The following is an 18,833-nucleotide window of genomic DNA, read 5'->3' on the forward strand; positions in this document are numbered from 1 at the left end:
TGAAGTTATATTGTATATGTGTAGCATTTTAATATGCTGTATAATGTTGTATACTTGGTAGATCCTAAACAGATAACTTTGAAATGGTATTTTTTGTGATTTCTCCCTCCCCCACCAGAATTGAGTGACATTATAGTTTTTTTACTTTAATTAAACAGAATATTTTGATCATTTTCTTTACCTCTATTTATAGTTTTCCTTTTGGTCTTGGAGGCAGGAAATCAAATACAAATTAACATAGAAAATCAGGCAGAATATAAAATTACAAATTAACATAGAAAATCAAGTAGTTTTTCAGGTGGGGAAGAATAGCAATTTCCTAGTACTAATGTTATATAATCAATTAACTTTTTGATTTTCTTCCAGCCTATGGGCTACTTCTCTAGGGCAAAAGGTTTGGTGGGCTAGTTATTTCCATTTCTTCATTAAGAACAGTTAAAACCCTCCTTAGGATTTTTGTCAAGAATGGTGCTACTTTTGATAAGAGACCAATGAAGAAATATCTCTGAACTTTTGGAATTCATGGAAACATAATTTTTTCTACTTAAATTATACGCTTATAAAAAGTAAACACACAGAAAATTATGAAGTGAAACCTGAAAGAGCACTGTAATCTTATACTCTAAAGGTCACTTGTAGCTGATGTTTATCCACCTAGTTTTCTTTCTTCTCATAGTAAAAATAGGATTACTTTCTCTCCTGTTTCTATATATATATTTTTTTTATTTAGTAATAGAGATGGACTCCTTTCAATGCCAGTAAATATGCAGGATAGATTAGCCTTAGTGAATGTTCCACAGTTTAATTAACCAACATTTGCTGGTGGACAATTTAAATTGTTTTCAGTATTTTTCTACTAGTATTCCATTGATTATACTTCTATATATGTCTTTGCACCTATGTGTGATAGTAAGGAGTGGAATTTCTGGGCCAAAGGTCATACATGCTTTCAATTTTGGTATATATTACAAAATTACCTTTTAAAAGGGTTGTTTGAATATCCACTCATTCAAGTGATGATTTGAGAGCCAGTTTTTATCACATCCTCACCAACACTGAATATTGTTTATCATCTTTTAAAGTTTTGCAGATCTGATAGGAAAAAATATTTTCTTGGCTTTTTTTTTTTTTTTTTTTTTTTTTGAGACAGAGTCTCAAGCTGTCGCCCTGGTTAGAGTGCCATGGCATCTTAGCTCACAGCAACCTCAAACTCCTGGGCTCAAGAAAGTCTCCTGTCTCCGCCTCCCAAGTAGCTGGGACTACAGGCGCCCCCCACAGTGCCCTGCTATTTTTTTTTTTTGGTTGCAGCCATCATTGTTGTCTGGCGGGCCCGGGCTGGATTCGAACTCGCCAGCTCAGGTGTATGTGGCTGGTGCCTTAGCCGCTTGAGCCACAGGCGCTGAGCCTTTCTTGGCTTTTGATTTTGTGTTTTTTTAATTTTAAACCCCTTTGATTTAATTATTATAAAATAAAATTATACACGATCACACTATCTACTTAAAAATACCATTAGTGATCAACTTAGAGACTAGTGGACCCTTATAAATAGTGTGGTTCTTATATTTGACACCTTGAGAAATCTGTGGCCCAGCTAAGTTATCTATGTATTGGGCAAGTTTAATGAGTCAGTATTCAAATTGTTCATTAAGACTTAAGGGCTTCATTGGTAATAACTGTAGAATTCATCTTAGTCTTCAATGGGATGATCTAAATAAAATATTAAAAGGTAATTTTATTTAAAGAACTTAGTCCTCATGTTAAATGTTGTCAAAATATTGTCCTATTGTTCAGAACTTTCGGATATGATACCCCATGAAATCAGTGAAAAAAGATGCGAGTCCTTTTCTAAACTTCTTTCTTTTTTTTTTAAATTTCAGAATGTTTGGGGGTATGCATGTTTTGTTGTAACTTTCTGATGTAATTTCTTAAATTTAGGGCACCTCAAACTCCAATACAAATTTTACTTTTCCTGGTTATCCTATTCATGTACCAGCAGGTATGACACTACAGACTGCATCTGGTGAGAGTATATTCTAAGAATATTTTGTTTTTACCATTGGTACTATTTTCTGGACTTTGTTTCATGATTTTTAATAAACTATATGCTAGAAGTTACAGGAACTTATAATAACCGACTTTAAAAGTAATACTAGAGGGTGGTTGTTACTGTTATGGAGGCCATCTACCACAAAAGATACAGCCTGTGCTGTATTTCATCTCATTTCTCTTTCCCAACATTGTATAAAATGCTTTGTGTTACATAATAAATTTCTCGAATTCAATTCAGTTATGTTATCTAAATTTTAATGAATACAAATTAAATAACATTTCTGGATCCCTGTTACCTCTAATAAAGGAAAACTGAAGATTGAGTTGATCAGCCTTTGCCTCCTTTCATAGTCTCATAGATAGAAGGGTCATCCAAAAGTTTGGGAGATAACCAGCCTCCGCTTTTCAGAGCACTCTGTCTTGATTTGAAGGAGTATTGTACCTATTCTTTGGGTTGTTGTAAAGTTTAAGTAAAGCATCTACCTTGGTACTCAAAAATAAATTCCTTTCCCCCTACTTTTTAGTAGTATTTTAAAGAAACAAAGGAGTTGAAATTTTATTTGATCTTAGCCAAAAGGCTGAGAAGTGATAGGAGAAGATATTTGATAACTTTGAAATTATAAGCTCTTTTTTGTATTCCCTTGTTTTGTAGTTATATGGTATCTTTAATATATGAAATATATTTTATATGATTTTGTTAAAAATCCCACTTTTAGTTAATAGCATTAATTTATTAATTAATTACCTAACGCTAAACGGTAGAAGTGCATGAATTAAATATCGGTGGCTTATATGTATCAAAATGTGCAATATATGCCATTTTGGGAAAAAGCTAGGGTTAAACCAACACAGATATAATTTTAAGAAAATACGAGTATTACATATTTATTGTAGAAAACACAAAACAGTCTGAAGTATAAAAGAAAAACTCTTGTTTTCCACATGCCTGTTGTGGGTGAGTTTTGTTTTGTTTTTTTTTTTGGAAGGAAATTAGAATTCTATTACACATACAATTTTGTTTTCTCCTTTTTTAGATCACCTTTATAAAGTCAATGTACCAATTATGGTGACACAGTCTTCTGGTAGAGCAAATATTATTCAGCATCCAATTCAACAGGTATTTCAGCAGCTTGGGCAGCCTTCAGTAATACAGACTAGTGTTCCACGATTGAACCCATGTTCTCTTCAAGCAACTACTGAAAAATCACAGAGAATTGAAACTGTGCTACAACAACCCACAATTCTACATTCTGGGCCGATAGATAGGAAACACTTAGAAAATGTCACCAGTGATACACTTGTGCCTCCTGGAAATGAGCGTAAAATCATGTCTGAAGCTTTGCTGAGTCAGCAGGAGAGCCCTCAGTTTATCAGTCTTGCAGGCGTTGCATTTCCTCTACAGGTCTGTCAAACAAATCCTAATGTGGAGCCAGTGCTCAGCATGACTCAAAATCTGCATGGTGGGCCCCTCTCTACAGGCCCTCAGGGGCCCCTCCACCAGCACATGACTGATATTCAGCTTCATGTTCTTAAAAATAGGATGTGTGGATGTGACTCTGTAAAGCAAGCAAGAAATATAGAGGATTCCAGCAGCCTACCTGTATCAGAGAAGGTATAGTGCTGTGTTCAACTTCTTGGTATTAGGGCACAAATGGGACCAGTAATTAGAAAATCAGTGTTTTTAAGCTGTAACATCAATCAAAGTTACATGTAATTTGTTTTTTCCTTTACAAGATTGTTTCTTTATTGTTGTTTTTAACCATTGGTTCTTAAAGCTCAGCATTTAGTTTTTAAAATTTGTATGAATTTAAGGGGTACATGTATAGTTTTGTTACATGGGTATATTACTTAGGGGTGGAGTCTGGACTTTTGGTGTAACCATTACACAAACAACGTATATCGTTCTCATTACATAATTTCTCATCTCATCATGCTCATCATTTCTAAATTTTTTTATTTCAATTGATGAATTAGAATACTCTTAAAAAGAAAATGCATTTGTTTTAAGGTAATCTATTTTATCACTCTTTTACATTGTGAATCACTTTTTGTCTTCAGATAAAATGTAAAAGACCCAGAAAATCCCAGTAATTTAATGAATATTTTGAGCTAATTTATTGTGGTACTTAGCATACAAAAGAAGTCCATAAAGTATTTTTCTTTTCTTGTTCTGATTTTCCTGACCTCCCATATGAAAGTTTTTCCTACTCATGTAGGAATTATCTTGCTAGGAATTTTGTTTTTCTCTGACTACTAAAATAAACTTTTACTTAATTTCTTTTGGAATTCAAACCCATAAAAATCAGTTTCTAATTAACTTACCATACTGAAAATAGATTTGAGTTATTGATTTCCAAGGAATTCATAGTGATGGTAGAAAGATAAATGGAAAATTTTGGTTTGTAAAAATTATTAAAAAATTGCATTATCTTTTTACAAATGTAAAATATGTCTTTTGGCTAATTCCATTTAAACAATTCAGTTATTGTATGTTTAAATAGTCAAAGGTTTATGCTCCAGCTAGTGGTTTAGTCATCTAGAATCAGCATACAAATCTGTACCAGTGGACAATTAAGTGCCTAATATCTTTAGAATATTAAAAATTTCCTAGGTAGGGGAAAGATAGGGTACTGTGAAGGACCAATGAACAAAGAAGAAAATTATCAGAAACTGTTTGACCTATTTTAAAATGTTTCAGATAATTCATGAAACCTGTTAGCATGAATTTTCAAAGTTGAAATCTTTTAGCAAATTTGTTTTTAGTTTTGATGTAAAGTATTAAGATTAAAATGTGTTTTTTTGGTAATATTTTCTTCTGATATTTTTCACATAACATTTTGGAAATAAACGTAGGCTGAAAGTATAGTCATAAAACATTTTGTTCTGAGGGAAAAATAACTACAAATTTAAAATGTTTGTTTTTGTTACTACTTTTGGAGACATTTTTCCACTGGATTCTGTGTGAACTTTGCAGATTTTTCGTGCAATAAGTCAAGGACTTATTCGGCTGTTGCACATTGGATGTCATCATGTACTTTTTCTGATATGGAGAAACAGATTAGTTAAAGGATATTAATCAAGGATTGTTTGGGGATAGTGGTTGAGAACTTGAGGTTTGAAGTCATAATTTTCACATTCACTACTTACAGGCAAGCTATGTAATGTTACTCTCTGAAACTCATTTATAATCTATAAACTGGGCAACTTATAATTTTAGGATTATCAGAGGTAATGTATGTAGAATATTTAAAGCTTGTAGTACCATAGTAAGCTTTAGATTAGTACTATTATGCTGTATGGGTTTATTACAACATATTGGGTAACTTATTGAGTCATTTGTTAGTTATAAAATAGGTCTATATTTAAAATGCAAAACCCCAGTATACAAAAGTACTTTATAAAATATATATTTACTGTAGAATACCTTTAACATAGTTAACAATTTGGTAAATTTATGCTAACTTAATTTTCAAAACGTAAGTAGGTTTTTCTTTTTTATGAGTAGACTAAAGCAAGTTACAATTAGCTGTAGTTACTTTTCCTGTTTTGTAGACTATGGGAAATCTTAGAGATCTCTGTAGGTTTAAGAGGTAAGGATCTATATAGGTTTTTAACATTCTATTTTGTAAAATACACATATTATTGGCAACTTTTGATTTAACCCCTCGTAACTTCTCTTTTTTTGTCTTTGATTATTTTCGGTACCTTATAAATGGAATCATATACTGTTTGTCCTCTTGTGATTGTCTTACTTCTTTTTTTTTTTTTTATTAAATCATAGCTGTGTACATTGATATGATCATGGGGCATCAGTGATTCTCTTATTTCACTTAACATAATGTTTTCAAGGTTCTTCCATGTTGCAGCATAAGTCAATATCTCATTCTTTTTTAGTGGTGAATTATGCAATTTTGATAATTTTAAAATTAGTAAGTATTTTTGAAATCTCTGTCTTCTTCTCCATGCCTACTGCCATTGCCCTAATTATTTCTCATGTGGGATAATGTCAGTTATTTATCAGCCTGTATTTCCAAGTCCATCCATCTTAGAGGTTAAGGGCCAAAGGATCAGAATTGTTTGGAATCCCTTTTCTTTCTCTTAATTACTATGTGATTTGGGCATGTTACTCATTTGTAAAATAAGGTAATAGTGTCTACCATAGAGTTGTGACGATGGGAGGATTGGTCAGGCAATTTGAAGCAGTATACTGCCTGGCAAATTGTGAGCACTCCCTGCATGTTAACTATTATCTCTCTTCCTCATGGCATGCAGAGATTTGTCTGAAATGCAGCCTTACCATGTCCTTTCCCTGCTTAACACATCACTGAATTCCTGTCACCAACAGAGTAAATAACACTCAAGATCCTTAATATGGTATACAAGGACCTCCATGTTCTATTCCTGCTGAAGTTTGTTTATTCTTCCTTCCTTTTGTGCTTAGTACTTTATTGGGAACACCAAATTGTTAGCAATACTCTGTTTTAAACTTGTTTCCTATCCCTTCTTTGATTTTGTTATCCTCTCTGTTCAGTGCCTGAATTTTCTCACCACTGTCCTTTCCTTTGGTTAATTACTACTAATTCTTACCTTCTTTGAAATCTTCAATAACTCTTTACTTGACTTGCCCCCCATTATTAGATTGACTGTCACTCTTCCATGTTGTCCTGGTACCCTAAGCATGTGTCTGTCATAATGTAGCACAAAGATACATTAAAATATTTTGTTTGTTTGAGAAATGCATTTTATTTGTGGGTATATCTTGTATACTCAGTACCTAGCAATATATACACACTCACATGTATACTAGAGTATAAGCTATTAAAGGAAACTATAATCAGTTTTATTTGGCTCTTTGGTTCTCAACCCTGGCTGAATACTAGAATCGTTGGGGCATTTAAAAAAAAATTCTTATCTACCCCAAGGGATTTAAATCTAACTGGTCTTGGGTAGGGTTCAGTTATCACTATCTAAGAGCTTCTGAGATAATTATAATATGTAGTTAAGGTTAAGCACTGATGTAGCTCAAAATCAGTGTCTGAGTCCTACACTGATGGATTGAAAGGATAAGAAATTATATAACTTAGGAGAGAGGGAAGGAAGGAGGGGGGTGTGGCCTTGGTGTGTGCCATACCTTTTGGGGACAAGACATGATTGTAAGAGGGACTTTACCTAACAAATGCAATCAGTATAACCTGGTTTCTTGTACCTTCAATGAATCCCCAACAATAAAAAAATTAAAAACGGGTGGTGCCTATGGCTCGAAGGAGTAGGGCGCCAGCCCCATATGCCAGAGGTGGCGGGTTCAAATCCAGCCCCGGCCAGAAACTGAAAAAAAAAAAAAAAAAAAAAAGGGCGGCGCCTGTGGCTCAGTGAGTAGGGCGCTGGCCCCATATGCCGAGGGTGGCGGGTTCAAACCCAGCCCCGGCCAAACTGCAACAAAAAAATAGCCGGGCATTGTGGAGGGCGCCCATGGTCCAAGCTGCCCAGCTTCTCATGAGGCAGGAGAATCGCGTAAGCCCAAGAGTTAGAGGTTGCTGTGAGCCGTGTGACGCCACGGCACTCTACCAGAGGGCAGTACAGTGAGACTCTGTCTCTACAAAAAAAAGAAAAAAAAAAAAAATTTTTTTTTTTTGGGCAGCGCCTGTGGCTTAAAGCAGTAGGGCGCCAGCCCCATATGCCGGAGGTGGTGGGTTCAAACCCGGCCCCGGCCAAAAACTGCAAAAAAAAAAAAAAAAAGAAATTATATAACTTAATTAGGAGTTTTTATTTTTTTCAAATCTAGCCTGATATTCCTCTAAAAGATAAATGTCATATCAATATTATTTGAATTAGAATGCAGTTAAACAGAGCAATTACTTTTTGATTCTCTATAGGCCAGGTAATCTATAATAATATTGTCACTATATTATGATAGATACCTGGATTAAATTCCTTTAAGAGTTAAAGAAGATATTCCCTGCTGTTATGATCCTAGATCATAGAATTTGATGTTGTTTTGAAAATGAAAAATGAATATGTTATGACTTAGGTTTCTGTTGTTTTATATTTATCTTCACCTATGGGTGTGAAGTTCTACCAGTCTTGGAAAAATAGGGTTCTTTTGTTAGAGGAAAGTTTAAAATCAAAAGGCTGGAAACTGGATTTGGCAAACAGTGCTTTATCTTGATGGGTCTTTGGTTGCTTATTGTGCTACCTACACTCACAAGCCACATACAATTGGAGACATCTTGGTTAAGCTGAGAAGCTTGGATATTATGAAGCTGGTTTGTTTTCAAGCAGAGAAAAGAAAACTGAAGCAATACCTCTGTCAGTTGACATCATCTACATTAGAAATGTTGACGTTTCTTCACATTTGACTGGAATTCATAGAAGAATCAGCAGTGACTTTCTTTTAACATTCAACACAATAAAAATACCAATGCTTCTTAGGGCAACCATTGTCTGATTTTAATCATTATTTGCACATTGATACCATCAAAGAATTCTTAAGCTAAGAGCCCCCTTTTTTGAAAACTGGTAATTGACATCTTTGTAATAATGAAAATTTGATAGCAAAAGTTGGTAGTCTGTACACTGATGAAGCTTCCTGAGATGCTTGGCAAGACATGGTTTTGCTGCTTTAGTAAAGAAAGTGTTCCTGTCTGGTTTAGCACATGGCATGCATTAGTGTGAAGACACAGCCAATAATTCTAAAAGAAGTCTCTTCTGCTGACATAATACTCAAATACATTAGAGCTACAGTTTTGAATTACTGTCTTTCCTAAGACATTTATCAAAAGATGTGAGTATAATGTTAAATTCTTCTCCAGGCAGAATTTTTCTGGCTTTCCAAAGAACAGTGCTTAAAGCCCTTCCTTGATCCTTGTGGAGGTATTCACTATTTTTTGAGAGGAACAAAAGCCCCTTATAACAATTTGATCCATAGGAGTTTGCTGATGATCAATTCTATGTGGTGGGTGTTTGGCTATTTGAAAGACTTAAATCCTTCTATTCATGGTTCTGCAGTTTTAATTATGTTCTTTATTTATTTATTTTTATTTTTTTGAGACAGAGCCTTAAGCTATCACCTTGAGTAGAGTGCTGTGGCATCACAGCTCAACAACCTCAACTCCTGGGCTTAAGTGATTCTCTTGCCTCAGCCTCCCAAGTAGCTGGGACTACAGGCACCCGCCACAAGGCCTGGCTATGTTTAGAGACAAAGTCTTGCTCTGGCTCAGGCTGGTCTCGAACCTGTGAGCTCAGGTAGTACACCTGCCTTGGTCTCCCAGAGTGCTAGGATTACAGGCGTGAGCCACGACACCTGGCCAATTATGGATGTTGCTGTAAAACTCCTGGCTATTTTGATCAAATTACCACCTCAGAAGAGACTAGAGTTAGATTATCATGTGAACTTTCCTTTGCTTGGTGGAAGTGCTTCTTAAGAAAGAAATTGAGAATGATAAAACTCTTTTGCAGTTATTTTTTTAAAAAATATTCTTTGTTTTTTCTTTGAGTATATTTTTATTTTTTCAAATTAATATGAGGGTTCAATTTTTAGGTTATATTGTTCTCACTTCCAGGGTAAAGTTCCATTTGTAGAAGAGCCCCTCACCCAGGGGCGTTTTATACACCCTCCCAATGTGCACATTAGGTGAGATCCCGCCTCGTGTGCTCCCTCCTTCTGCCAAATGTCCTCCCCCTCCCTCTTCTTTCTACCCCCAGACTGGATTATATTAGTGTTTTATTGTTCTTATGAGTGTGTAATTGTTTATTATTTTGCAGTTATTGAAATTAAATTTGAATTTGTATTCTTCTCTCACAGAGTAAAGAAGACCTCACTGATTGAAGGAAAATAAGATGATGCTATATAAATTCAATTAGAAGTGTCCTGGAATTTTTAATATTCCTTTATAACCTTGTACTCCTCTGGAAAAGTATCATGGGAGCTCTGATTTATTTTTCAATAAAAGATTTTGTGGTTTAATGTTTTTAGTACTTGTTGCTATAAAAATAAAAAGATAAGTTTGATGTGTGATTTAGGCCTAGGAATAACCTTATAATAATTTACTTTTTTAAAGAATCACATTTCTAGAGGTATAATATATACACAATCAAATTTATCTTTTTTATGTGTATAATTTTTAGATATAGGAATTTTGACAAACACAAGAGTTATGTAACTGTAGCTTAGAGAACATTTACCTCATCCTGAAGAATTCCCTCATGTGCCTTGCTAGTTGGTATCTTCCTTCTGAACTCCAGTTCCTGGCAGTTACTCGCTGATCTTTTTTCTTTTGGTATAGGTTCACTTTTCCAAAAGGTAATGATTCAGCACGTAATGGAGTCGAATGAACACCATTATGCAATATGTGGCTTAGAATAGTATGTTTGGAATTTATCCACATTGTTGCACGTGTCATCATATTCCATTGCGCGGATGTACCACAGTTTGTTTACCAGTTGGACATTTGGGTTGTTTCCATTTTTTGGCATTTGTGAATAAAGCTCTTGAAAACATTTTATGTGCAGGGTGTGTGTGTGTGTACTTTAAAGTAACTACCTGGGAGTACGATTGCTAGCTCATATATTAGATGTATGCTTGCAAGAAACTGTCAAACTAATTTCCAAAGTGGCTGTACTTCCACCAGTAGTATATGGTGGAATTTTGCATTTCTGTCAGCAATGTGTAAGATTTGTAGTTGTTTCATACCCTTGCTATTTAACACTTTTTTTTTTATATAGGCAGAAAGCCTGTATGTGCCTTTACTTGAGCCATATTGGAAAGGCAAGCAGGACTAATGACTTTTCAGTGAGAGACCTGGATAGAACCCCGTGAAATGACCTCTGAGGCTGTGAATGCCTGACAAAGGCCACAGGGGGCAGCTGCTTGCCAAGCAAAACAGCTGCATATCTCAGCGATCTGCTGGTTGTTTTTAGAGATGGATTGCTGCCTCCTGCTGGTCATGTGAAAGGTGTGATATTTAAGCAGCCCCCTCCCTTGAAGCTCTTATCTTTGTTTAAGGAAAGTATTTTAAGGCATGATTTTAATTAAACAGTTAAAAAAGTAATCTTGTAGTGAGGTCATGGAATGTGTATCAGTTAATCCGAAAATTGATTAGGTGCCGGGCTTGGTTGAACCTGGTCATGAGACTGATTTTGTAAGATAAAGTCATTGATTATTGGGTGATGATGTATGGGTGCAGTAGTGGCTATAAAGGGTGGTGGAGAATAAAGCAAGGTTGCCACTTGCTGTGAGCGTGTAAGTGGTCAGCCTTATTACTCAGACTATTTCATTGCAGGACTCATTTCTCTGCGTCACCGATCAATTGGGAGACTTTCACGCAACATTTTTTTTTGGAGAAAAGAAATTTGTGATTTTCATGAAGTCCAGTTTGTCTTTTGACTTCTGCTTCATGTGTCTTATCTAATCAAAGGTTGCAAAGATTTTCTCATGTTTTCTTATAAAAATTTTATACGCTTTCCATTTTTACCCCTGACCCATTCTGCGTTAGTTTTTATGTGTGATGTAAGGTTAGAATTGAGGTTCATTCTTTTTTTTTTCAGTATGGATATTCAGTTGCTTTAGCATCACTTTTTGAAAAGACTGTCTCCATCGAGTTGTCTACAGCACATTGAGTTATTCTCAATACTAATATGAAACTAACATATAAAAAATTACCCACACAAACAATAAAGCACAAATATAGTCTAGCAAGGGGGAGGGGAGAAGAGAGAGGGCAATTGGCAGGATATTACCTAATGTGCACAATGTGAGGGTGTTCAGCATGCCCCCTGTGTGGAGGGCTCAACTACAATGTGAACTTTACCTTGGAAGTGAGAACAATGTAACTTAAAAATTTGTACCCTCATACTAATTTGAAATAAAAAATGGAATAAACTGAAAAAAAATAGCACATTAAGTGTATAAAGCACTTCACCTTTAAAGAATATCAGTTTTTATGTGTGTGTTTATTTCTGAATGTTCACTAGTACCATAATTCTTGATTATGCTAGTTTTATAGTAAGTCTGGATGCTAGAGAGAGTGAGTCTCTCAAGTTCTTTTTTCAAAATTGTTATGGCTGTTCTAATTCTTTTGTGTTTCCATATAAATTTTAGCTTGCCAGTTTTTACCAAAAAGAAAAAGCTTCTAGGACTATGATTTGGGTTGGGTAGAATCTATAGATCAGTAAGGAGAGAACATACATCCTCAAATATTGAGTCTTCAATTCATGGACATGATTCATTTTCCATTTAGTTAGGTCTTTAAAAAATTTTTAAATCACTGGGACACTCCTGATATTTGTGTCTTTGACTTCTTTCATTGTTTTCTGTTTCCTATCATATTGCACATATGCTGTTATTTTTATGTAAGTACTTCATGGTTTTGGGTGCTGTTATAAATGGTACTTTAAAAATAACATCAAAAATTTTTATTCTTATTTTAAGCTTTGTTTGTATTGTAGTTTTTAGAATACATTTTTACAAAGGAAAGGTTATTGAGAAAAAAAGGTAAAAATTTCTAAGGTACTTGAATGTATGTTGCCACAGTGTTTTTAAAAGAAGTTATGCCAATTTTTGCTGCCCCTAAATACCCTGTTATCAGTTTTATCACATACTTGGCAGTATGTTATTATTTTTTTAATTCTATATATTTTTATTATGATAAAATGTATGTAACATAAAATTAACTATTTTAGCCATTTAAAAATTTAAAAAATTATTTAAACCATTTTAACGGTGTAGCGCAGTAAGTACATTCACATTTTGTATACCCATCTCTAGCCCACCCATTTCTAGAAAATTTTCAGCTTCCTAAACTGAAACTTCATGCCCATTAAACTCCCCAATCCTTACTCCTCCCAGTCCCTGGCAACTACCATTCTACTTTTTGTCTCTGTGAATTTGACTTCGTTAGTTACCTCATAGAGGTGGAATCAGGTAGTATTTATGCTTTTATGTCCTTCTTCATTTAGACATAATGGGTGGTCTTCAGGGTTCATCCATATGGTAGCATATATCAAAATTCATTTCCTGTCTAAGGCTGACTAGTATCTTACTTGATCTTAGCCAAAAGACCGAGAAGTGATGAATAATTTAATATCTTATTTGTATATGTTACATTTTGTAAAATGTCATTTGTATATATTACATTCATATATATTACATTTTGTTTATCCATCTGTCTGTGGACACTTGTGTTTGCTGCTATAAACATGGAATACAAATGTCTCTAATAGTCCCCGTTTTCAATTCTTTGGGATATATTTGCAGAAGTGGAAGTATAGGATCGTGAGACAGTTCTATTTTTAATTTTATTAGGAATTGTAGCATTTTCTGAAGAGGCTGTAGCATTTTATTTTATTTTTTTTATTATTGGGGATTCATTGAGGGTACAAGAAACCAGGTTACACTGATTGCATTTGTTAGGTAAAGTCCCTCTTATACTTGTGTCTTGCCCCCAGAAGGTGTGTCACACACTGAGACTCCCACCCCTGGCCCCCTTTTCCTCTTTGCTCTTAGAGACTGTAGCATTTTAAATTCCCACAGGCAGTATTCTGAATTCCCTATATCTTCACTAACACTTGTTATTTTTTTTTTTGTAATAATTGCCATCCTAATGGGTTTGAAGTGATATTTTGTTATAGTTTCAATTTATATTTCCCTGATGATCAGTGAGTGACATTGAACATTATTTCATGTGCTTATTAACTGTTTGTATATCTTTGGAGAAAAGTCTATTCAAGCCCTTGCCCATTTTTTTTTTTAATGTTATAAAACCAAGGTTTACATTAAAGCACAAATACATTACACATTTAATAACATCATGGCAAATATTCTGAGGACAGATATCCACTTATGCTCGTTTATATCCACAGCTGCCACCAGGTGCTGAGGAATTGGCACCAGGTCTGGTTTCATTTGGTCACAGCAACTGTTAGGGACTGGCTTTCCAAAATACTTGTTCTGGTTTACAGCCTACCTTCAAGGGACATATTTCCATGGGGCTTTCTGTACAAACAATAGCAAGAAAATGGCTTATAAGCACAGTCATTTAAGTTTGTATATTGCATTTTGCCCATTTTTAAAATTGGGCTATTGCTTTTCTGTTGTTGAGTTGTAGTTCTTATACATCCTGGATATTTGCTTCTTATCAGATGTATGATTTGCAAATATTTTCTCTCATTCCATTGGTAGCCTTTTCTCTCTTGATAGTATCTTTTGAATAGAGCAGTTTTAATTTTGCTGAAGTCCTTTTTAACTATTTTCTCCTTTTGTTGCTTATGCTTTTGGTGTCATGTCTAAGATATCATTGCCAAATCTAATGTCATGAAGCTTTTCCCCAGGTGTTTTCTTTTAAGAATTTTGCAGACTTAGCTCTTATGTTTAGGTTTTTGACCCATTTTGAATTAATTTTTGGATATTATTCTACATTTAATTAATTGTATTATTTTTGATGCTATCATAAATGGAATTATTTTTCTTATTTCCTTTTGGGTTAATTGTTACTGTATAGAAGTACCGTTCATTTTTGTGTGTTTATTTGTATTCAACTTTGATAAATTCATTTATTAATTCTAATAGGTTTTTTCCCCATGTGTATAGACACTTTCAGATTTTATACGTATAAAAGCATATCATCTACTTTTTTTCCAATTTGATATCTTTTATTTCTTTTTCTTGCCTAATTTTCCTAGCTAATACTTTAAGTACTATAGTGAATGGAAGTGGGGAAAGCAGACATCCTTATCTTCTTCCTAATATTAGTGAAGAATTGTCAGGCTTTCACCATTGAGTATAATTTGTGTGTGTGTGTTGAACCATCATTGTATCCTTAGGTTAAATCTCATTTGGTAATGGTGTAATTCTTTTAACGTTCTGTTAAATCTGTTTGCTAATATTTTTGTTGAGGATTTTTGCTTGAATATTCATCAGGGATATTGGTCTGTAGTTTTCTTGTAGTGTCTTTGGGTTGGTGTTCAGGGTAATGCTGGCCTCATAAAATAAGTTTGGAAATATTTTTTCCTCTTCAATATTTTGCAAGAGTTTGAGGAGGATTCATGTTAATTCTTCATTAAATGTCTGGCACAGTTTTTTAATGAATCTGTCTGATCCTGGGCTTTTCTTTGTAGGGAGGTTTTTGATTAATTACTCAATCTCTTTTAGTTAATCAGTCTGTTCAGATTTTCTCTTTCTTCTTGATTTAGTCTTGGCAGGCTATGTACTTTTAGGAATTTATTTATTTTATTTAGGTTATGTAGTTTATTGGTATGTAAGTGTTCATAGTACTCCTTTAAAGTCCTTTGAATTTCTGTAAAATTAGTAATATCTCCTCTTTCATTTATGATTTTAGTTATTTGAGTCTTATCTTTATCAGTCTAGGTATAAAGATTAATTTTGTTGGTCTTTTTCTGAAGAACCAATTTCTTACTAGTTTTATTGCTTTTTTCTTTATTGTTTCTGGTTATTTTTATTTTGTTCATCTTTATTCTGGTCATTATTATTTCTTCTGCCAGCTTTAGATTTGATTTTTTCCTCTTTCTCTAGTTCCTTAAATTGTAAAATTATTAATTTGAAGTTGATCTTAATATAAGTATATACAATTGTAAATTTCACTTCTTAGCATTGCTTTAATTTTGTCTCCTAAGTTTTAGTATGTGTGTTTTCATTTTCATTTGTTTCATTTCTTTGTGATTTCTTCTTTGAACCCATGAGTTTATAAGGGTGTGTTGTTTGGGTGGCGTGGGGTGTGGCTCAGTAGGGTGCCGGCCCCATATACCGGACGGAGGCGGTGGGTTCAAACCCGGCTCCGGCCAAAAACTGCAAAAAAAAAAAAGTGTGTTGTTTAATTTCCACATATTTATGGATTTTCCAGATTTCCTTCTATCATTATTTTGAGTTATTTGTATTTTTGTTTTTGAAAATTTATTGGTTATTTATTTTTGTTACTTTATTATTAACATTTCTATCATTAATTTCTAATTTAATTCTACTGTAATTAGAGAAGACACTTAATTCACCACATATTAACATAATGGTATAAAAAAAGATACTGAGTATGATTTCTGTCTTTTTTTTATTAAATCATAGCTGTGTACATTAATGCAATCATGGGGCACAATGTGCTGGTTTTATATACAATTTGAAATATTTTCATCAAACTAGTTAACATAGTTAACATTTAACTAAGAACATTTTCTTAGTTCTTGTGTTAAGACATTTATATGCTACATTTAGAGATACACTGTAGGTGTGGTCCCACCAAGTACCCTCCCTCCACCCATTCTCCCCCTCTTCTTGGGCTATAGTTGGGGTATAGGTTTCCTATGAAAGCTATTAATTGGTTTCATAGTAGGGCTGAGTTACATGGATACTTTTTCTTCCATTCTTGAGATATTTTACTAAGAAAAATATGTTCCAGCTCCATCCATGTAAACACGAAAGAGGTAAAGTCTCCATCTTTCTTTAAGGCTGCATAATATTCCATGGTGTACATATACCACAATTTATTAATCCATTCGTGAGTTGATGGACACTTGGGCTTTTTCCATGACTTAGCAATTATGAATTGGGCTGCAGTAAACATTCTGGTACATACATTTTAGTTATAATGTGATTTTTGGTCTTCTGGATATATGCCTAGTAGAGGGATTGTAGGATAGAATGGCAGGTCTATTTTTAGGTCTCTAAGTATTCTCCAGACATCTTTCCAAAAGGAACGTATTAGTTTGCATTCTCACCAGCAGTGCAGAAGTGTTCCCTTTTCTCCACATCCACACCAACATCTCTAGTTTTGGGATTTTGTTATGTGGGCTACTCTTACTGGGGTTAGATGATATCTCAGAGTGGTTTTGATTTGCATTTCCCTGATAATTAAGGATGATTAGCATTTTTTCATATGTCTGTAGGCCATATGCCTGTCTTCTTCAGAGAAGTTTCTCTTCAAGTTCCTTGCCCACCCTAAGATGGGATCACTTGTTCTTTTGTTGCTAATACATTTGAGTTCTCTTTGGATTCTGGTTATTAAACCTTTGTCAGAGACATAACCTGCAAATATCTTCTCCCATTCTGAGGGCTGTCTGCTTGCTTTACTTACTATGTTCTTGTCTGTGCAGAAGCTTTTTAGTTTGATCAGGTCCCACTAGTGTATTTTTGATGCTGCTTCAATTGCCCACAGGGTCCTCCTCATAAAATATTTGCGCAGGCCGATTTCTTCAAGAGTTTTCCCTGCACTTTCTTCTAGTATTTTTATAGTTTCACGTCTTAAGTTTAAATCTTTAATCCAGTGAGAGTCTATCTTAGTTAATGGTGAAAGGTGTAGGTCCAGTTTCAGTCTTCTACAGGTCACCAGCCAGTTCACCCAGCACCATTTGTTAAATAGGGAATCTTTTCCCCACTGAATGTTTTTAATTGGCTTGTCAAAGATCAAATAACAGTAAGTAGCTGGGTTCATCTCTTGGTTTTCAACTCTGTTCCATATATCTACCTCTCTGTTTTTGTGACAGTACCATGCTGTTTTGATCACTGTTGATTTATAGTATAGTCTGAGGTCTGGTAGTGTGATTCCTCCTGCTTTGTTTTTATTTCTGAGTAATGTCTTGGCTATTCAAGGTTTTTCCTGATTCTATATAAAATGAAGTAATTTTTTTGAGATCTTTAAAGTATGACAGTGGAGCTTTAATAGGGATTGCATTAAAATTGTATATTGCTTTGGGTAGTATGGACATTTTAACAATGTTGATTCTTCCCAGCCATGAGCATGGTATGTTTTTCCATTTGTTAACATCTTCGGCTATTTCTTTTCTTTGAGTTCCATAGTTCTCTTTATAGAGATCTTTCACATCCTTTGTTAGATAAACTCCCAAATATTTCATCTTCTTTGGCACTACTGTGAATGGAATAGATTCCTTGACTGTTTTTTTAGCTTGACTGTTGCTGGTATATATAAAGGCTACTGATTTATGAGTGTTGATTTTGTAACCTGAGATGCTGCTGTATTCTTTGATCACTTCTAAGAGTTTTATAGTAGAATCCCTGGTGTTTTCCAGATATACAATCATGTCATCTGCAAAGAGTGAAAGTTTGATCTCTTCTGAGCCTATATGGATACTCTTGATCGCCTTTTCTTTCCTAATTGTGATGGCTAAGACTGCCATTACAAAGTTAAAGAGCAGTGGAGACAATGGGCAACCTTGCCTGGTTCCTTATCTGAGTGGAAATGATTTCAATTTAACTCCATTCAATACGATATTGGCTGTGGGTTTGCTGTAGATGGCCTCAGTTTAAGAAATGTCCCTTGTATGCCAGTTTTCTTAAGTGTTCTGATCATGAAAGGATGGTGGATATTATCAAAAGCTTTTTCTGCATCAATTGAGAGAATCATATGGTCTTTGTTTTTTATTTGTTTATGTAATGAATTCTATTTATAGATTTACATATATTGAACCAGCCTTGAGACTCTGGGATAAAACCCACTTGGTCATGGTGTATAATTTGTTTGATGTGTTGCTGGATTCTGTTTGCTAGGATCTTGTTGAATATTTTTGCATTAATATTCATTAGTGATATTGGTTTATAATTTTCTTTTCGTGTTGGGTCTTTTCTTTTTGGGGATGAAGGTAATGTTTGCTTCATAGAATGTGTTGGGTAGTATTCCTTCTTTTTCTTTATTTTGAAAAAGGTTTAGTAATATAGGTACTAGTTCCTCTTTAAAGGTTTGGTAGAATTCTGATGTGAAGACATCTGATCATGGGCTTTTCTTTTTAGGGAGATTTTGTATAGTTGATGCTCTTTCAGAACTTGATAT

At 34.3% G+C, this 18,833-nt stretch overlaps 1 protein-coding gene across 2 annotated transcripts in view; it reads left to right on the forward strand.

Annotated features, from left to right (window-relative positions):
• Positions 1 to 18,833, forward strand: part of GTF2A1L (general transcription factor IIA subunit 1 like) — a 77,876-nt gene that overhangs the window by 30,269 nt on the left and 28,774 nt on the right. For both annotated transcript variants that reach the window (XM_053588937.1, XM_053588936.1), the window contains exons 5-6: positions 1,936 to 2,020; positions 3,084 to 3,661. In XM_053588937.1, the coding sequence (XP_053444912.1) occupies positions 1,936 to 2,020; positions 3,084 to 3,661 (663 nt within the window). The remainder of the gene's footprint in view (positions 1 to 1,935; positions 2,021 to 3,083; positions 3,662 to 18,833) is intronic.

This window comes from Nycticebus coucang, chromosome 4 (genome assembly GCF_027406575.1).
Source record: "Nycticebus coucang isolate mNycCou1 chromosome 4, mNycCou1.pri, whole genome shotgun sequence".
Classification (NCBI taxonomy): Eukaryota; Metazoa; Chordata; class Mammalia; order Primates; family Lorisidae; genus Nycticebus; species Nycticebus coucang.